Below are 18,459 nucleotides of genomic sequence, written 5' to 3'. Positions count from 1 at the left end.
CCTTGGGAGTTACAAGGGCAGGAACATAAACCGGGGTGAAGATAGTCATCGACAGACTTCTGCCAGGGCTGAAGAGCCTGGCGTTGCCCTCCGATCCTGCCTTGGTCTGGCGGCACCTCCTGCGCTGCTCTGGTTTCAGCCTGCGGTGCCTGGCACAGCCCCAGATGAAACACCCACTCGGCAGAGACCTGCAGCCGCCAGCTTGCCCAGCTGGTTCGGCCAGTGCCGGTGCAGATGCTGAGAGCTGGGACTGGCACCAAAGTGGTGGGGTCAGGGCTGCAGGCAGGCAGGAGCTGCTGGGACAGGGTAGTGGGGCAGCTCCAGGGCCACACTCCCCTTTGGCCTGGCGTCCTGCTGCGGCCTCGGGTGACCTTGGAGCAGCAGTAGCACCCAGGCCATCATGCTTGGTTGCTGCCCGCAGCTGGTTGTTGTGGATTCGCCTCTTCCCTGTTTAAGCCCATCTGAGATTTCCATTTCTGCAATCGTGTGTGGCAGTGAATTTGGCAAGGTTATTATGGGTTCTTGAAGAAGCAGTGCTCCCACAGGTTTCCGGTCTCCAAAAATCCTTTATTTGTTTTTATGCTATTAATGTACAGCAAGTGCTGCTCTTTTGTTTTGGCCCCCTACCCCATAGCCATCTGGCTGTGGGTGGAGGATGTACTTCCTCGTCCAAGGCAAATGAAGGACTCCAGTTTTGTTAGGAGTGGCTGCTGGCTACTTGTGATACTCAAGGTGCTCTCCAGGCTCTTGCTCCTCCTCCTCCGAGTCTGGTTTTATTTGGGAAGTCTGTTGTTTGACCAGCTCCTGGAGACTGTTTGGATGTAAATGAAGTGTTTGTGATTTCTGTGGCAGGAGAGAGGGTGTTTCCTGCGCCGCTCAAAGACGTGCCTGACAGTTAAAACCTTTTTAAGCCTATTACAACGTTCTGCGAATTACATAACATACACATAATTAATTGTGTTCACTTTCAATCACGAACACAGATTATAGTGTACTTTCAGCTATTAATCTGCACTGTGTACGACATGCTACCGTTGCAGCCTGGGTGCAGTGCTCAGGGTGCTGCTTTCGTGGCTATGGGCCCTCAGTTCTGGGGTCCTTTACAGCGTATGCTCCGCAAAAAGGTGTCTGGTGCTTCCCTTGTCCCATGTGCCTCCAGCAAGGGGATGTCATAGGGCTTTCTGTGCTCCTGCAGGACAGGAGGGAGGGTCCCCAGCCCACGGTGCGTGGGCTCTGTGCTGCCTGGCTGCTCTCAGCTCGGCCGCTTCTTCCCATCTGGAGCTCCGGCTGCAGAGCCTCCCAGGAACAGGCAGCGTCAGGACCTCGTGCAGCTTTGTGTCTCTGGGTGAGGTGGAAGGGAGAGAAGAGCCATAAATCTCCTGCCTGGAGGGAGCAGGGAGAGCATGGCAAGAGCCTTGTTGGCATTGTGAGGGAGGCCACACTGACCTGATGATTTCTTCTCTCTGTTCTGCAGATTCGTTTGTAAACAGCCAGGAATGGACTCTGAGTCGCTCTGTGCCTGAGCTGAAGGTGGTGAGTACTTGCAAGTCATGCCTCTGCGGATACCTCTGGTTCTCTGATGCTTCTCCAAACCCCCAAGAAAAGCCCATGTTTTAATGTGGCCAAGTGGAAATGCATAGAGGCTTCAGCCTCACGCGACAGAGGATCTGGGACTGCCATCATGCTGGGGGAAGGCGAGGGCTTCTCAGTGGCTCACGCTTGTAAGGGAGAGGGTGTTGATCTGGGAGAGCGCTGGGATGTGAAGGTTGAAAGGCAATATTTGACCACCTCACCCTTCCTGCTGGCCATAGCAGAGCTGTGATCCCCAAACAGGTACTGCTGCATGGGGCCAGACCTTCTGGCATAGCAGAAGCGGGGGCAGATCCTGAACGATGGTTTGGGCATGCATCCACAGCCGTAACCCTCAGAGCAGCTGTCCACACGTGGGAGTTGCCCGTGTGAGAGGTGTGACCTCTCCATTTGAGCCTCACTGACTTCAGCTCTATCCTGGTGCTTCCCTGGCCTTTGCTACTGGTCACCTCCCAGACATGGCTGCCCCACGGTGTCCCTGCTGTGGAGGGATGCTGGTGGGGTGAAACTGTCACCTCTGGGGTTTTGTTCTGCCAAACAGAGGGGATGAAGCTCCTGGTTTGTCAGCATGAGGCGGGTTTCCCAGGGCACGCTGTTACCAGGCTTCGTCACCTACTTACGGGATATGGTGTCTGGCAGGGGGGCTGCCTCTGCCCCCTTCTTGCCCCTGACACAGCATGTTCACGTGGGGTGAGGTCATGAGGGAGGGGGCCTGAACTTGGGGTGCAGCACCTCTGGGACGGGAGGTGTTTCCCACGGACTGCCATCGCTGGTGGCCACTTGCCAGCTGGCCGGGGCCATCTGTGAGCCGGCAGAGGTTGGTAGTGCAGGAAGACATGGAGGGCGTTCTGCTCCAGCCGAGCTGGCTGGCGAGCACAAGGGGCAGAATCTGTGCCTGGGGGCGAGGGGTGAAGCGGGACGCCCTGCTGGTGGCAATGAGCTGGTGGGCTGGTTTAGGCCTTCACAGCAGGGCACCCTCAGCAGCCGTGTGTGAGTGCTGGGGTAATGCTAGAAGGGACATCGGGGCAGGCAGGACGCTGCAGGCGCTTCCAAGTGTCTGCTGGCTGTTGTCAGGGACCTCGGCAATCTGTTCCACCACACCACTCTTCTCGCACTCTCCATGGCAGCCCTTAATTCCCTTGGAAGACTGTTGGCACATCTCCCCTTCAGCCCATTCAAGATTATTTTTTTCAGTCTTACTCTGAGAAATAAGCCATTTTGTAAAACATAGCAGCACCATACTGCCACTCTTTTTCTTATGTGCAGTTAAGTAAAAATCGTAACAAACTTTGAATATTCATTTGTTAGTTTAGCTACTTAAATGTGTCTCTGTTCAAAAATATTCTTGCAGCTATTTTGTATGTTGCCTTCTGATATTTTAACATCCTGTAGGCTACAAAACAGTGCTGCAAGCTAAACAGACCTAAAGCTTTTAGTTCTTCCTCAATTAGCACAATCCTTTTCCCATGTTTTCCATGACCTCTGGGATCTCTGTTGCTGTGGGGTTTCATCTGGCCAATGCAGCTCTTCCTAAAATAAAAGCCTGGAGGCCTTTCAGAGTCCTGGTTCAGTCCTTGCTGGGCTGAAGCCCCTTCCGTCGTGTCTCTGGGGTTAGGCTGCAGTAGCCGATGGTGGTGGGGGACCCTGTGCCTGGGCAAGCAGACCCCTGGGCGGTGGGGTGATCATTCGGGACTTTGTCTTTCTGCAGCTGCGAAGGGTCTGCTGCTCCAGCCTGGAGCTGGGGTGATGGTCAGCCAGAGGGGTGAGGAAGGCCAGGTGGGTCCTGAGCTCTCAGGTGGGTCTGTTCTGCACACACTGCCACAGCTCTGGCCACCAGTGCTTCTCTTCCTCGGCTCCCACCTCACCACCCTAGCGGTGTGGCTGTCCCTGTTTGTCACAGGGCCCGGCTCTTCTTGTCAGGGCTCTGCAGACAGGTTGGTCTTTGCGGAAGCGTCCCAAGTTACCACAGAGTTAACAGTGGTGCAGAAGGAGTCCCCATGTGGACCTGGGGTCTGTATGGGATTCACTAAATAAATGGCTTGAGACTTGGCAACAAGTGTCCCCAGGCTTTGCTCCCTTTCAGTTTTCCAGCAACCCTCTCCTCGATTCCCACCTCTGCTTCACCGGCCCCATTCTCCACAGCACGCTCGGCACAGGGAGGTGCTCCTGGTGGAGCAAGGTCTTGCCTGCGCAGCTGGCACGAGGCTTGGCAGCAGTGTCAGCTGCAGAAGTGGCTTCCACGGCAGAGCTGCCCAGTCATTGGTCCTGCATGTGTGATGCTTCACCAAATGTACCATGTGCCCCTGTGACAAATGTGTCTGAAACAAAATGACCTTGTAGTGCAGGGCAAATGCAGGGTCTTTTGATAAAAGCCAGAGTGTACGTACTGTTGGTGGAGAGGCTTGCACGAAGTACCTGCCCTGTCTCTGATCTGCCAGTCATTGTCCCCAAGGGAGACCTACAATGAGCCTGTGAACCAAGATTCACAGTGTGTGGAAAACCACAGACTCGTTGGGGGCTTCTTTTTCATGGCACAGAAAGCTTTGACCGCAGCCCACATCCCTCTGCCTTCAACTGGAAGGAGCCATTGCCTTTACTTCCTCTGCTGGAGGTAAGGGTTCTTGCCGCTTTCTTCCCTGCTCACGTTCCCGTTTGCGACACACGTGGTCAGTGCACTTTCTCTAAGATGTTTTAGAAGCTTGATGTGATTAAGTTACGTTCAGCAATTCTTCCCACCTCAATTTTATCCTGTAGCTTCCTCCATCTGCTGGAGGCTGTGCCTAGAAGAGGCGGTGGTCCTGTGGGCAGGCACAAATGAGGCCCCTTGGCAGGGACTCGTCCCCTAGACCCGGTGCTGGGCGGCACCAGCCGTTCAGTGGCCAGCACAGGGGCAGGCTGCCTGCCCTCATCACCCTGCCTGTCTCGGTACAGAGGTTTCCATGGTGCCTACACCGTGTTTTACTTCAATTTGCTACCTCTCAAGGGTTTTGTTCTTCCAGACTGTCAGCTCTGTTTGAGCTTGTTCAATACACCAGATGCACTTGAGGATAAGACAATGCAGAAGTTGGTTTCAGCAAGGTGTAAGTCAGGATTTTGGTTATAAGCAGAGTGTAAATGCAACCTCCATCCAAGTTTGAGAGAGTGAAATATTGTTGGTGTGTTCAGTCCCTGGTGTGGCATGGAGTCCTAGCTGCTGGGTGGCCTTGGGGAGCCTCCCTGTTTTGCAGAGGTTGCCCCGGGGCTGCAGCTGGCCTGGGTACTGAGCTGGGCCTCGAGCTGCCTGCTCTGTGCAGTGCTCGCCACGGTTTCTTCCCTGACTCCAGTTTGTATCCTAGGCTGTTCGTGCTGCCGTCCCAGTGTAGCTGGGGGAAAGGGGTGTTGCCTTCCTTCATGACACGGGTATGGCGTTCGTGCAGCCCTTGTGTCTCCGCAGATTGCTTGGCTCCGGGAGCATGCATGTGTTACCTCTGAGGTTTGCAGTCTGGTACATGTTCCCATCTGTCTGAACGCGCTGTGTGTGTGATCTGTAATTACTATAGTGGGTGACAGACCTGGCAGCAATGTGTTCGGCCTGGGCATGCCCGTGGGAGCACGTTGACCTGCACTTCCTAGTCCCAGGCTCCTGGCACCTTGGTTCTGCCACTTGCTGGCTCCGTGCAGTATGGCCATGGGAGGTGTGGGCAAGCCGGGCAATTCCGTGCCCCCGGCGCACAGTCTGCTGCTGGCCAAATGTCCACCGGAGCGTCTTTGCCTCTCACCGGGAGCGTGCAGGCAGCCTAGGGCAGGGCCCGGGGCAGCGGGAGCTTTCAAGCACTGGCTGAAAGCTAGAGAACCTGGGCTGGGGGTGACACAATCGCCAAACTCATCCCTTTGCCTGGAAAAGGTTGGCCATAAACTTCTCTTTGATGGCAAGAGGCAGTGTTGATGTTCCCAGTCACTGCTCTCTCCTCACCCCCTGCTTCTTTCGGCGCTGGTGTGGCTGTGTGCGGCTGTACTGCAGACCTGCTCCGGCAACTGAGCAGCTTTGAAAGTAGCGCTGCGAACACGTGTGGGGCCAGACCAACTCTTCACTCCTTTTGCCTGGCAGCGGCACAAAGCGTGTGGGTGGTGTGGCCGGGGCTGCAGTGGGAGGCGGGTGCCAGAGGCAGGCTTGGGTGCGGTGGGACAGTCCCTGCAGGCAGGCCAGCTGGAGCAGAGCACTGGGCTGCTGCAGTTAGGTGGCTCCTGGCAGCATGGTGTGTCTGCCCTGTGCCACAGCTTGCCACCTGGGTGCCACCACACATGGGTCATGTCTGTGAGACTTGTCCCTGAGTACCAAGATAGGGAGAAGATCTTGGTGCGCAGGGAAGAGCCGGTGGCCAGAGCTGAAATCATCATGGTCTATGCTTGGGCATCGTGAGGAAGCCTTACCAGAGTGTGGTGTTGGGCTCTGGAGGACCTGCCCTGAGCCAGGGGATGCCTGGGGCCAGCTGCCCCCTTCCCCAGCCCTAGGAGCATGGGAGCAGGCTCAGCCCGAGGCAACAGGATGGGCAGGGGGAGCAGCCCCCAGCCCCAACACAGGGCTCGGGTCTCTTGGGGCGGCGTGTCCCTGGCCAGGCTGGGTCTGCGCTGAGTGTGCCGCAGGTTTCATTCCTGGTGCTCGGAGGGGCTGGGCTCAGCAGGCTGTGGATGGGGCGAAGGCAGAGCATGTGGCACCTGCTGGGGAAGGAGCTGCTTCTCACTTAGCTGCATGGGCTCTCCCCTGGGTCGGCTGGCAGTGCCATGTCACGTTTCCAGGAGTTGGACTCACTGGAACCTGGGAGGAAGGTTCTTCCGTGACAGTAGATGAGTGGAGAGCTCTGACACCACCGTGCCTTGTGCTGGCTTCCCATACCCAAGTGACACTTGGAGACACGTGATGGGACTTCGAATTTTGATTTTGTCTTTCGTGTGTAATGGTATGTGCTGTTTTCACAGATGCTGTTACCTGTTCAGTGTTGTGTGCCTGCTTGAAATTTTCATCATAAAGATACTGTATTTCTGCCTGGGACTTCCTGTGCAGAAACACACCCACTGTGCACAGCTCCGTGGAGACTCCGGTGTTTCCAGCAAATGCGGGCCCTCCACCTGTGCCCAGTGAATCTTGTGGTCTGGTCCAGTGGTGGGTTGAGGAAGGATGCACAGACCGCAGATGCACAGAAAGCACTGCCGGATGCTTCTGTGTCACTGTGCATTTGCTGTGAAGCAGCCATGGACATGCAGGGGATGTTGGATTTTCCAGAAGCACAACAGCCCCATTTGGAGATTTGCACAGGGATGTCTCTAGTGGCTTCTGTCTGGTAGATGTACCAGATGTCTTAAATCCCACTGAAACAGCAAGTCCCTACAGTCCATGCTAACTGGTCTTGGGGCCAGAAGGAGGATGTCTGCACAGGCATCTGCGTGGATGGTATGGGGAACAACAACAACAAGAAGTCTGTTCCAGTCATATGTTCGCTGGGGCAGAGTGAACCTTCAGTAGAGGAGAAACCCCCAGGCTCCAGGTTGCGCAGGACAGTGTGGGCTGGTGCTCGGAACGGCAGTGTTGGTGTGCTGGACACCCACCCGCAGAATGTCTCTGTAGGAGCACTGCCAGTGTGGTTTAGACACAGGAGGAGGTGTAGAGTGCCCTAAAGCGCAGGAGTCAGTTATGTGCTAGAAGCTCTGTGGCAAGGTCAGACTATCCAAAGCCAAAGGTAGTTTAGATGCTTTTGGGGAAGCTGTGTGGAAAAGGAGCAGGAGCCTGCTTCGCCCAGGTACGGCGAACCGTGGCCCTGGCTTGGCCAGGATGGCTCCCTGGGCTCTGCATGTCAAACGGCTGGTAGGAGCTTGCCTGCCTGCTTCACCAGCAAGGGTTTTGAGGTGCACAGGCCTATGTAAAAGTGAGTTAGGAATGTCTTTTATGGCTCTTGGCTGAGAGCGTCTCTCCACAGGCCTGGGGCATCAGGACGAGGTAGAAGAGTATGCTGTGGGTGAAGGGCACCTCTGCATCACCCCGGCATTTCCACTCCAGCTCTATCAGAGCAACGCTGCAGCTGAGGCTAGAGGAGTGCAAGGCGGGATGGTTGGTAACACAAGAGCCTATCCCACAAGCTGTGTTGTCCCTGTGGATGTGGGGAATAGCTGTGGATATACGCTGACCAGTTGGAGCTAGGTTTTTTGCAAGGATGGCAGAAGATGTGCCTTTACCCCAGGACTGCTCTCCCATCAGCAGGCAGGGCCACTTGCAAGCACTGGAGGCTCTTTCGCTGGGAAGATGCCGACGTCAGGAAGAACTGGGTCAGGGGTCCTCAAACTTTTTAAACAGGGGGCTGGTGCGTGGATGAAGTGGCAGGAAGTCATCTGCGGCTGCTTGGTTCCCCCCCCCAACCCCCGGGGGGGGGGGGGGGGGGCAGGGGGGTTCTGTAAATACCGGGGGCCGGATTGAGGACCCTGGGGGGCCGTATCTGGCCCGTGGGCTGTAGTTTGAGAACCCCTGAACTGGGTCTTCAGGCTGACCCATTCAGAGACAGCTGCATTCATTTGGTAGCAAATCTGTGGGATGATCCAGACTGACAGACCCCCAGCTTAGTGTGTTTCAACCCAGTTAAAAATTAGTGCTAGGTATCTTTATTTTTCAACTCGGTTAAAAATTGGTGCAAGATGTCCTTCTGTGTTGGCAGCCCAGCCAGCTCTGCCAGGAAGTGTGCACCCTGCTACAGCAGCCGTGCCGCCGCAGCAAGGAGCAAGTGCTGTGCCTTGCTGCTGGTGTTAGCAGCAGCAGCTGTACCAAACGCATGGCCAGTCTCTGCTCTCGTTCTTCTTCTGGCAGGTATTGTCAAGAGCTGTAACACCCCAAAATTTGGGATGTGTGAGCTGGGAGGAGAAGGTTTTTTCCTTCTGTGGAAATGACTGGCCTGGGAGGGCAAGTGTCCCCCTGAGGAGCAGGGGAGCTGTGGGAAGAGCTAGCGCAGTGCTGATGAGGCTGCGCCTGTTTGGGAGAGAATGAGGGTCCTCACCACTCTCTGGGAAGCTGCACCCAGTACCTGCTGCTTTCTGCCCAGCTGAGACCAGTTAATGTCCCCAGGCTTCACACCAAGTACTGGGCTGGATTATGTCATCCCCTGTGTCCTCTTGGGAGCACCTATGCCCATTGTCCACATGTGCCCAGGCACTGGTGGTCTTGACTCACAGGGGGTGGCCTCGTGTAGAGGGAGACGTTCTGGGCACACAGGCAGTGTGTGACATGTGCCTCTGTTTCAGGGCATTGTGGGGAACCTGTCCAGCGGCAAGTCAGCCCTCGTGCACCGCTACCTGACCGGCACCTACGTGCAGGAGGAGTCTCCAGAGGGTAAGGTCTGGTTCCCAGGGCACCCGGGGGCTGGTCTGGGTCCTTGCTCCTTTCTCCACTCTAAAGGTGACCCCTGTCTCTGCACCTCATCTGCCACTGCTGCAGGGCTCCCCAGCCTCCCCTGGCCTTCATTAAGGGTTTCCCCTCCTTGCTTCCCCCTGTCGCTTGACTTGCTGCTTTGCTCTTTTCCCAAGGTGGCAGATTTAAGAAGGAGATTGTAGTGGATGGTCAGAGTTACTTGCTGCTGATTCGAGATGAAGGGGGCCCCCCCGAACTCCAGGTAGGAGACCTGTGCTTCCTGCAGTCTCTTCCCACCCATCCTGCTGGTGGGATTGGAGGGCTCCTGGGGAGGGACCTACCCGGCTGCCTCTTGAGAGCTCGGTTGTGATAAAACATGACTCTGAGGCCCAAGGAGAGGCTACCTCTACGGTGGTGTCCCCAGGGCCTCCTTGCGGTGCCAGGGAGCTCGTGCCGCAGGGCCTGGGCACACACTTGGCTGAGCCCAGCCACAGCACCCCACTTGCCTGCTGTGTGGCTGCCCTTGCCACGGCTCTGGGCACAGGGCTCGGGGGTGCCTTTGCAGGCTGTAACGGGTGGCGTGTCTCCCTCAGTTTGCTGCCTGGGTCGATGCGGTGGTGTTTGTCTTCAGCCTGGAGGACGAGATCAGTTTCCAGACAGTGTACAACTACTACCTGCGGCTCTGCAGCTACCGGAACACAGCGGAGGTGCCAATGGTGCTGGTGGGCACACAGGGTGAGAGCAGGGCGGCCGGGCTTCCTCCCTACATCCTCCCTGCCTCAGCTGGGAGCACTGGTGAGGTGTCCACGCTGACAAGCGAGCACGGGGTGCTAGCCCTGCCAGCGCATTGGGGAACACCAGTGTGTAAGCCATACGTGGGACCGAATGATGCCGGGGCCCCCGGAGTTGCTGAGTAATTCCTTCTCAGACCATCTTGGCTTCCCTGCAGAGAGCCGCCTTACTTCATGGAGCCATTTTCCTCTTTGAAATGTCCAAACCTCCTGGAATTGCCTGCCTTCCTCAATTCTGCCTGCAGCAGCTGGGTGCAGGCAGGAGCCAGGGCCTGGGTGTGGGAGGGTTTCTGCATCGGTAGGGCATGCTGCCCTTTGTCCTCTGGGGCAAGCTGCAGCCAACAAGGATTAGGGGGGGGTGGCGACTTGCTTTGAGCACCCTGAGAAGAGGCCTGAGCCATGGAGTACCATCTCCCCTGAGGTGCTGCCAGCACACGTGGATGGGGAGAAGTGCAGCAGCAACCCAGAACTGTCCTCCCCCTGATGTCCCCTGCAGGGCTGGGGCCTGGAGCCAGCTGGGACTGGGATGGAGATAATAAGGGAGCTGTCAGGAAACCACAGCTGAGGCTGCCGGTGGGCGCAGGCAGCAGAGACACGGTGCAGGCGTGCCTGGGCAAGGGGCTGCTGATGGAGAGGGGCTGCCCGGAGAGAGGGCAGCCCTGGAGCGGGATTGCTGCCTGGTGCAGCATGGGTCGGAGGCAGCCTGGCTTCCAAAAGCCTTGCTGCGCATGTCCAGGAGGCAAGGAGGGGCAGCAGTGAGGGCACTGCTTCAAGTGTCGGAGCTCTGCTCTTCCAGAATGGGTGTCCTTCCTGCTGGTAGTTGGTAACGTGTAGAGGAGGAGTAGAGGATTGAGGATATGAGGAAAAAAATGTTTTGGCAAGACCCAGTTCCTAAGCAGTGTGACCCATTCCTGGCGAAGAAGGAACTCTGAGGCTGGGAAGAGGTGGTGACAGCGGGTGGGGAGTTGCAGGGGTGTCTGCTTTGGACCCCAGTTTAAGAGTAGAACAAAATTGTTAAACTTTGGATATTTAAAGATTGTGAAATTAATTGTAGGACTGAGTGATCTTGATTCAGGACTGGGCTGGGGTTGCAGGCACGTGCTTGTGGAGGCTCAGGAGTGGCAGAGGGGTTGGTGATCATTGTTGTTCCAGAATTAGACCCAGGTAAGGTTGCAGCCTTGGTATGGTCACACTAAGCAACCCACTGGAGAGTTCAAGGGGACTTCTTTACAGTGTGAGTCCCACAACTCCTTCAGCTCCTCCTGTCAGGGTTTATCTACAGCCTCTGCTTGTCCCAGGCATAGAATCCCAGAATGTTTTGGATAGGAAAGGACCCTAAAGACCACCCAGTCCCACCCCTGCCACAGGCAGGGACACCTTCTACTAGCTCAGGTCGCTCCAAGCCCCATCCAGCCTGGCCTTGTGAAGCAAATATTTTCTTCTGTGGTCAGTGCTCATCAGCATGTGTTAGCTCTAGAATTGCCAGTTATCCAAGCAGTGGGAGAGGAGTGACCAAAGAAACCGTAACTGATGTAATGAGCCATTCACAGTTTCATTGTACTGCCTGTGTGTACTTAGATGTGCTTGGCTTCAGCTTTGAGACAAGCATATGCTACTGGCAGGATCAGCCAGGTAACTGGCATGTCTTCAAGGAATGGGATTCCTCTTGGGAAAGTAGTTTTTCCAAAACATGCAAGCACTGAGCAAGCATCTGGGATACAAATTAAGCCCATTTTTTAGTATTGTCCACCAAGGCCTCAACTGTGACTACGTGCTAGCAGAGCTGTCTTTCCCAGCTAACTGAGGATGATTTCTCCCTTTTGATTCTATAACGTGTAGGGTATGGCCATGAGACCTAAAACAACTGAGACTGGCAAGTCCATTTTACTCTGCAACTGGGGCTGCCTTGCCAGCCACACCTCCTGCTGGTTTCTGCCCTCTTGTCTTCAGAAACATTGGTGGCTGGACGGTTAGGAGAGTTAAATAAGGTTCATTTAGAAAAGGTTAATTTAACAAATCCATTTTTCTACAAATGTGGGACGTGATTATCTAAGACATTGGTAAGAGAGGGGTTGTACTGTGAAGGTGGGTATGTCTCGGTGCGTGAAGTGGGGGAGGGAGGGAGGCCAGGAGTGTGCCCTGGGAGCTGTGGCTAGATGGGACACAGACACTTGCTTTTTAATCTCCTCTCCCTTTGGTTTCCAGATGCCATCAGTGCCACAAACCCCCGGGTCATTGATGATTCTCGGGCACGGAAGCTTTCCAACGATCTGAAGCGCTGCACGTATTACGAGACCTGTGCCACCTACGGACTGAATGTGGAGAGAGTCTTCCAGGATGGTAACTGCAGCCAGTGGAGGGTGTCCAGGCGAGGCGGGGCAGCAGTGCTGTCCCGCAGAGGGGGTTTACGCTAACTAGACTGCTGGTTCTCTCTCGCTGCCTAGACTGCCGGCTCTCGGTTAGAAGGGCGTGCTGCCCTGAGGCCAAGGCGGTTAGGCATGCACTCGTGTGCAGTGCCTTGCTTTACACGCACAGACCTGGTCCAAGGAGTAGGATGTGCTTTTTGTATGGAATGATTCCTCTGTGTGTGGCATGTAGGTGAACTGCACACGGATGTGCATGAGGGTCCGCAGAGCAGGGCCAGGCAGCACCTTTCTACTGCCCTTCTTGTAGGGGACAGTGGCATCCCGTGGTGGGCCCGTGCAGCCCAGCAGTCTGTATGACCCTGCAGAGGACGTGTGAGGCTGCAGAGGGGGTTTTGATTGCCTTTTGTGGAGGGGAGGAGGAAGCACAGCGGAACCTTTGGGTGCTAGGGGAGCAGCAACTGAATGGCTAGACAGGGCAGCTGTTCCTCATGGGAACGGTGGGTGGGGAGCATTTCTGCCTAGCTTTAGAGAGGGGTCTGCATGACAGGGATGCTGCAGCTGGGAGAGGGAGCCTGCACCATGTCCTGGGAGTTTGCATTCTGCTTAAATAAGCCAGGATCCTGATTGCACATATCCCTGTCCTCTTTCTCTACCTTGTCTTACAGAGTGCAGCAGAGGTTCTGCAATTAGTGTGCGAGAAAGGGTCTGTGTGGAGCTGAGTGGCTGGGCAGGACAGAGTTGCTCTTGGAAAGGAGAGCTGCTAGTGTTTGCAAGTGGAACAAGTGCATGGAATAAAGTTTGGAAATCATATTTGATTTGGAAATCAGGCAGCAGGACTGCCTGAAGGCAAAAATGCAGCTTGGTTCATAGCAGCACAGCGTAATAGGCTGAGGGCACACCAGAGGACTGAGCCTGTCATTGGCTTCACGTGCTTCCTTCATCTGAGCTGGAGCTGGTGATCATCCTTCCCCTGCATAAGTCTGTGACCTTCCAGTAATCTCCTGCTGCAGGGCTGAGGATCAGTCTCAGTGCTGCTTTTATGCAGGGGCATGTAGAGATGGTCCCCTCTTCTGCTGCTTTTCCGCCTCTTGGGACGGTGTGACAAGTCAGCCCAGAGAGCAACCTTTCAAACTGTCCTACCTGCGCCCTGGCAGGGAACCCTCAGCACCCAGGAGCCTCTGCCTTGGTGTGGTGTTCTTGGGGACACAGGGGTGACTCTGTCAGGCAGGGTGCTTGTAAGTCTCCCCTTCTTCCTTCCTCCTCTTCGTGAGGAATGGAGGGAATGAACAGCTGGGAATAGTTGGGGACAGTGAATACTGCAGCAGAGCTCCAAGGGGAGGATCTACTAAACCAACTCAGAGGTTTGCAGAGCAAGCCTGGGGAGAGCAACAGTGGGTGGGCTGTGTGCGCATCTCATCCTGGCTTCTGAAATGTGTCTGGCACTGTGTGTCAGCAATTCCGTTCAGGTTATTCCTTCAAATTCATTCTGTTGTGTCCCTTCCCTGGAGAATGGTAGTGAGCAATAGCAGCCGATGGGTTTGGGAAGGAGCTGGGGAAGGCACTGCAGGATTAGGTGCTGCTGTTTGTTAGGCTGCTTTTCAGCCTTTCTTGTATCAAGATGGAATGAATTGTCGTCTGGGGTTATTTTTTTTCTTTGTTGACCCTGGGAGCATAGACAGCACAACTTTTAAGTGGTGCAATGTGTGAGATGAAAGCTCTCATGTGAGTCTTGGGATTCAGCTTCTAGCACCATTGCTGCTTAGCAAGCTTGGTGGGAGACCTTGAACGGCTGCTTGAAGGCTCAGGAGTGAGCACCTGCAAAGTGCTGTGCTTCATCTTTTGTCTGGACTTATTCGCGGCCTGTATGTGTGGTCAGGAAGGAGGCAAGGGAGCAGGTTTGTCCACATAAGGAGCAGCCAGCGAGGCTGAGGAAATCCAGAAGACCCCAAGGACTGTGGTAATCGGAGACCGTTCAAATAAAACCGATGTCAGTCTGGGCAAATGCTGATGCTGTATGGAACAAGGAGCGTGGGCCGTCCTGCTGGGAGGGCTGGTGCTGGCCCTGGGTGGGGAAGCAGGGCAACACCGAGTGGAAGTCCAGATGGGTTCTTGCCTTCATACAGGGCAGCAGGAGGACCATTACCAGAGTGTTGTCAAACTCGAGTGTCAGCACTTCAAAAGGACACAGAAGAAACTGAGAAGACTTTTTTTTTTTTTTTTTTAAAAAAAGCTACAAATATTAATCAAAGGCTGGAAAAAGTACCTGATAGTGAGACAGTGAAAGAGCTTATCCTTAAATCAGAAAGAAGATTGAAAGGTGACTTGATTACAGTGTAAGAGTAACTATGTACCTATCTGCATGGGGAGAAAATCAAGAGACACTAAGACTTTGCAGGCTGGGTGGGAGTTCATGCTAGAAGCCAAAGCCAGCTGAATTCAAATTTTGAAGTACCCTTGTTCTTTTTATTAGTAGCCCTTTCTTCATTAGCTGTTGGAAAAAATGCGTAGGAAAGTGCTGTGTTCTACATCTCTTGTACTGTCTCCAAATCTGGACCAAATCCCTTTGTGGAAGAGGCTCGCTGCATGCCCAGGTGACTGGTGCAGTATAGGCTGGGCAAAGTTTAGAGGCTGGCAGTATACATAGGTCAGCCCTTGTACCAGCCTGAGAGATCCTTCTGGCCTTTGAGTCTGTGCACACAAGAGCCATCTGTGTTGCCGCGGTTCCCTGGGCCATGCCATGTTTCCTGCAGTAGGCTGCCTCTGAATGCCATGCTGCGCTGCATGCCTGCCAGTGCAGTTTTGCCATTGTCAGTGCCATTATGCAGTGTGCTGCTCAGAGCTGTGGAGAAAGCAGTGTGATAACTGGGAGGTGCAAATGGAGCAGAGGGATCTGCCGTTTCACAGGAGATGTGGAGTAAATCCCAGGTATTCAGTGCTCTCACCTGCCTGCTCAACTGCAGGACCATGCAGATGCTCCTGAGCACAGCTGTGGGAGGGACAGAATGAGGCAGGGGGTGCTGGCAAGGAGCTGAGGAGAGCTGAGCCCAACGGGTTGGCCCCCGACATCGCTGGCATCTGAGAACTAATCAGGGACTTCCCAGGATCCCATTTCAGATAACACTGAGTTGATGGGATGAGGTGTTTTCGCAGCAGGTAAGCGGCTTTTCCCAACGAGCACTGCTGTGTGCTGATGCACCAGTGTGCGATCTGCTGGAGTGCTGCAGTCATGGGTTGTGTGAGGAGCTTGCCTCGTGTGGCGATCCAGTTACCAGGCAGAACTCATCTTTATGTGGTTTCTCCAACACAAGTTACTTGGCCCAGGTTGTGGTAGACCTGTCCCTTGCAGGCAGGGGAAGATGTTGACTTTCCACAGCAGAAACAGGAAGACTTCTCTAAGCGGTGGTCTTTGCTTTCATTGCTAAGGTTTGCTTGCTTGTCCATGCTGTGCCGAGCGTATGCTGCACCTCTGTTCGCAGAGACCCTTTCCGTGCCAGTGGCTCATCTAACAACAAGCAGTCACTGACCATTTTGGACAGCAGGTGAATGTCGTGCTGGTCTAGCATGACAGCTTGAGGGAGTGACCATCCTACCTCTCGGTAGTCAGTTGAAGTCTGAGGCTAGCGCTCTTCCTCTGCAAATGCCCCACAGTCTGCACGTGCTGCTGCTGAGCACGAGAGAAGCTCCAAGAAGGAGAACCTCAGATCTCCACATTCACCGACTGTTCAGAGGTTCCCCACGAACTGGGTGGCCCCAGCTGTGGTGATGCCCTCCTTCCTGCTCAGGCAGGTGCAGCAGAGAACCTCCTTCCATGCCCTGCACAGCTCCTGGGTGTTTGGTCTAAGTTTTGGGTTGTGTCGTGCTGGGATCTAGATCAGGTACGTTACGTTACGGTGTGTAACTGTCATTGTGTTGAATCTTTTGGAGCAGCAGAAGCTTTGTCCAGGTAGTCAGGCTTCTGAGGGTTGCTGTGAGAAGGATGCATGGCTTGTGGAAAAGGGGCAGCTGTCCCCTTGCTGGTTTCTCATGTGCAGCCTGGCAAAAGTCCCCCTGGAAATCTGTTCGCTGACACTTCTCTCATCCTTTCCAAGTTGCTTCCAGCACCAGATGTTGTCACAGTTACTGCTTCTGTGAAAAGGTGGGACAACCTGCCTGTGGCTTTAGATCCTGTGAGGAGATGACCCTGCAGGTGCAGGCTAAGTGACACGGGCTGGGCAGTGCCGCAGTGCCTGGTGCTTCTCAGAATGCCAGCGGGGTGAGCCTGCCCTGAGGGTCGGGTCAGCGTGGTCCCCTCGCTCACAGCAGAGCTCCTGGTGAGGTGGGAGGCTGCTACGGAACGTGCCTTTTGACTTCTTGGCTCTGGATAGGTACAGTTAAAGAGCTTCCTTCTCAGAATTGCCTTCAGAGAGCTCCTGTATGCAGAAGTCTCCTAGAGTTTAGAGGATGTCAGGACAACAGCAAGAAGCTGTCGGTGTGTGGGTGCCTTAGCTCTTGGCCTTTACCTTAAGAATATTTCTGTACCAAACAAAGGTTAGAAAGCAAATTGTCTGTAGAGCCCTTCGGCAGTGATTTATCTCGGTGCTGTTCCTGAAGAGGAAGAATGGCCCAGGTCCGGTGCTGGAAGGGCACAGGAGGGACAGCAGCCGGGCTGCCTGCTGCTGTGGGTGCCTTCTCTAGCTTAAGCTCCTCAGCAAGCCCACGGTGAGTGGCCCTCTCCTCCCACTGGCCCCGAGCATCAGTGAGGACAGCCAGCGGTGCGAGGCAGCTTCCTCCTGTCACCTGCCAGAACCTGCTGGTGGCATCGCTGCTCTCCATCGCTCCCCTGAGCCGCAGGGCTGCAGGCCTGGACCTCAGCTAGAAAGCCCAGGGTGGTTCTGGCTCTCCTGCCTGGGCGGGATTTGGGTTTCTGCACCCTGAGCAGGACAACGGCATCCTGCCTTATGTTCTGGAGCGGGTTGGTTTATTCCTGGCTGTTAGGGTGATAGACAGCATTTCCGTGTCTTCCAGCCCAGTGAGTGATGCTTCTGAGGAAGGTTTTGGCAGGAGCATTTCAATGGAGAGGCCAAGGGTTTTGTGCACAGGAGAGTGTGCAAGGCCCTGCAACTCCATAAGGTGCTACCCCACCCTGAGGTGTTTTTTGTGGTGTCCCTGGTACATTGCTGGGGACCTTCACATGCACCTTTTCTCTGTCCGGGTGCTCCTCCCAGAGCTTGACCGGTCCTGGCAGTGCCTGTACAGGGATTTCTCCAAAATGTCTAGGACAGGGTGCTTTGTTTTGCTATAAAATACTGTGTGATGCTCAAGTGCTAACAGCAGCAGCACCATGTGTATCTGGACAGAGGTTCTGCACACAGGGCAGGGCTTGTTGGTTGTACATCAGACAGCTGCCTGTAGCAACCAAAGGAAGTGTGATAAACAACCAATCCAAGAGACTGGCTTAAGGGATCATAGAATCCTGGAATGGTTTGGGTTGGAAGGGATCTTAAAGATCATCTAGTTCCAACCCTGCTGCCATGGGCAGGGACACCTTTCACTAGATCAGGTTGCTCAAAGCCCCATGAGATTGGAGTGACAGAAATTGTCCTTGCAAAAGTCTGGCTGATGTTCCAGAAGTGGAAGAACCTCTGCCTGGCAAGCAGAAACAGGAAGGATGCCTCAGTTAAGGGTTGGTGAGATTTTATCACCACCAGTGAGGTCTTGCTGGACTCATGATTAATTCTGTTACCACTAATGGTACAGGGTGAGTGACAAGGCAGAGCCTCTGCCAGGTGTTGTGCCCAGGACAACAACTGCTGAGGAGTTTTTCTCAACTTCCTTGGGTCCCTGGGGTGCCTGAGCCCGCAGTGTGCCTGGCCAGTGTTTGAAGGAGAGATGGTTCCCACAGCGAACAGTGGATGAAGCTGGCCAGAGGAGAGGATGGAGGGGAGGAGAGCAGGGAAAACCAGCCAGTTAATACTGTCTGTTGGGTGGGTGTAGGAGGGGTTCCTGCTATTTACGGGACTAATATTTGTCTTGGGAGTCTGGAGAGGCTCCCGGCTTTGTCAGATGAGCAAGTAGCCATGGCCCAATAGGCCTTCATCTGTCTCTGTAGGGACATGGCACTGCAGCTGTGAGGTGGCAGGATTTTGCAGTTGCTGTCAGCATCTGACTTTTGCAGATGGGTTCAGTCTCACCACATGTGGTGCAGTATCTTTTACCTCTCTGGAAAGGAGTGTGGCAGCTCCTTTATTGCAAGGGTGCACGATATGAGGCGCGCTGGGTTGGACGTGTGACATTGCCAGTGCCTTCAGTCACGTTCATCTGAAAGGTCCTTCCTTCTCTGAGGGTGGATACCTGGCCAGTGTGCAAG

The 18,459-nt window shown here is 54.7% G+C and overlaps 1 protein-coding gene across 3 annotated transcripts in view; it reads left to right on the top strand.

Annotated features, from left to right (window-relative positions):
- AGAP3 (ArfGAP with GTPase domain, ankyrin repeat and PH domain 3) overlaps positions 1-18,459 on the top strand; it is a 147,289-nt gene that overhangs the window by 53,603 nt on the left and 75,227 nt on the right. For all 3 annotated transcript variants that reach the window (XM_080382758.1, XM_080382757.1, XM_080382759.1), the window contains exons 2-6: positions 1,475-1,533; positions 8,851-8,938; positions 9,133-9,218; positions 9,550-9,691; positions 11,953-12,087. In XM_080382758.1, coding sequence (XP_080238884.1) covers positions 1,475-1,533; positions 8,851-8,938; positions 9,133-9,218; positions 9,550-9,691; positions 11,953-12,087 — 510 coding nt within the window. The remainder of the gene's footprint in view (positions 1-1,474; positions 1,534-8,850; positions 8,939-9,132; positions 9,219-9,549; positions 9,692-11,952; positions 12,088-18,459) is intronic.

Source organism: Falco punctatus (assembly GCF_963210335.1).
Source record: "Falco punctatus genome assembly, chromosome: 4".
NCBI classification, from domain to species: domain Eukaryota; kingdom Metazoa; phylum Chordata; class Aves; order Falconiformes; family Falconidae; genus Falco; species Falco punctatus.
This window is presented reverse-complemented; position numbering and strand designations above follow the sequence as displayed.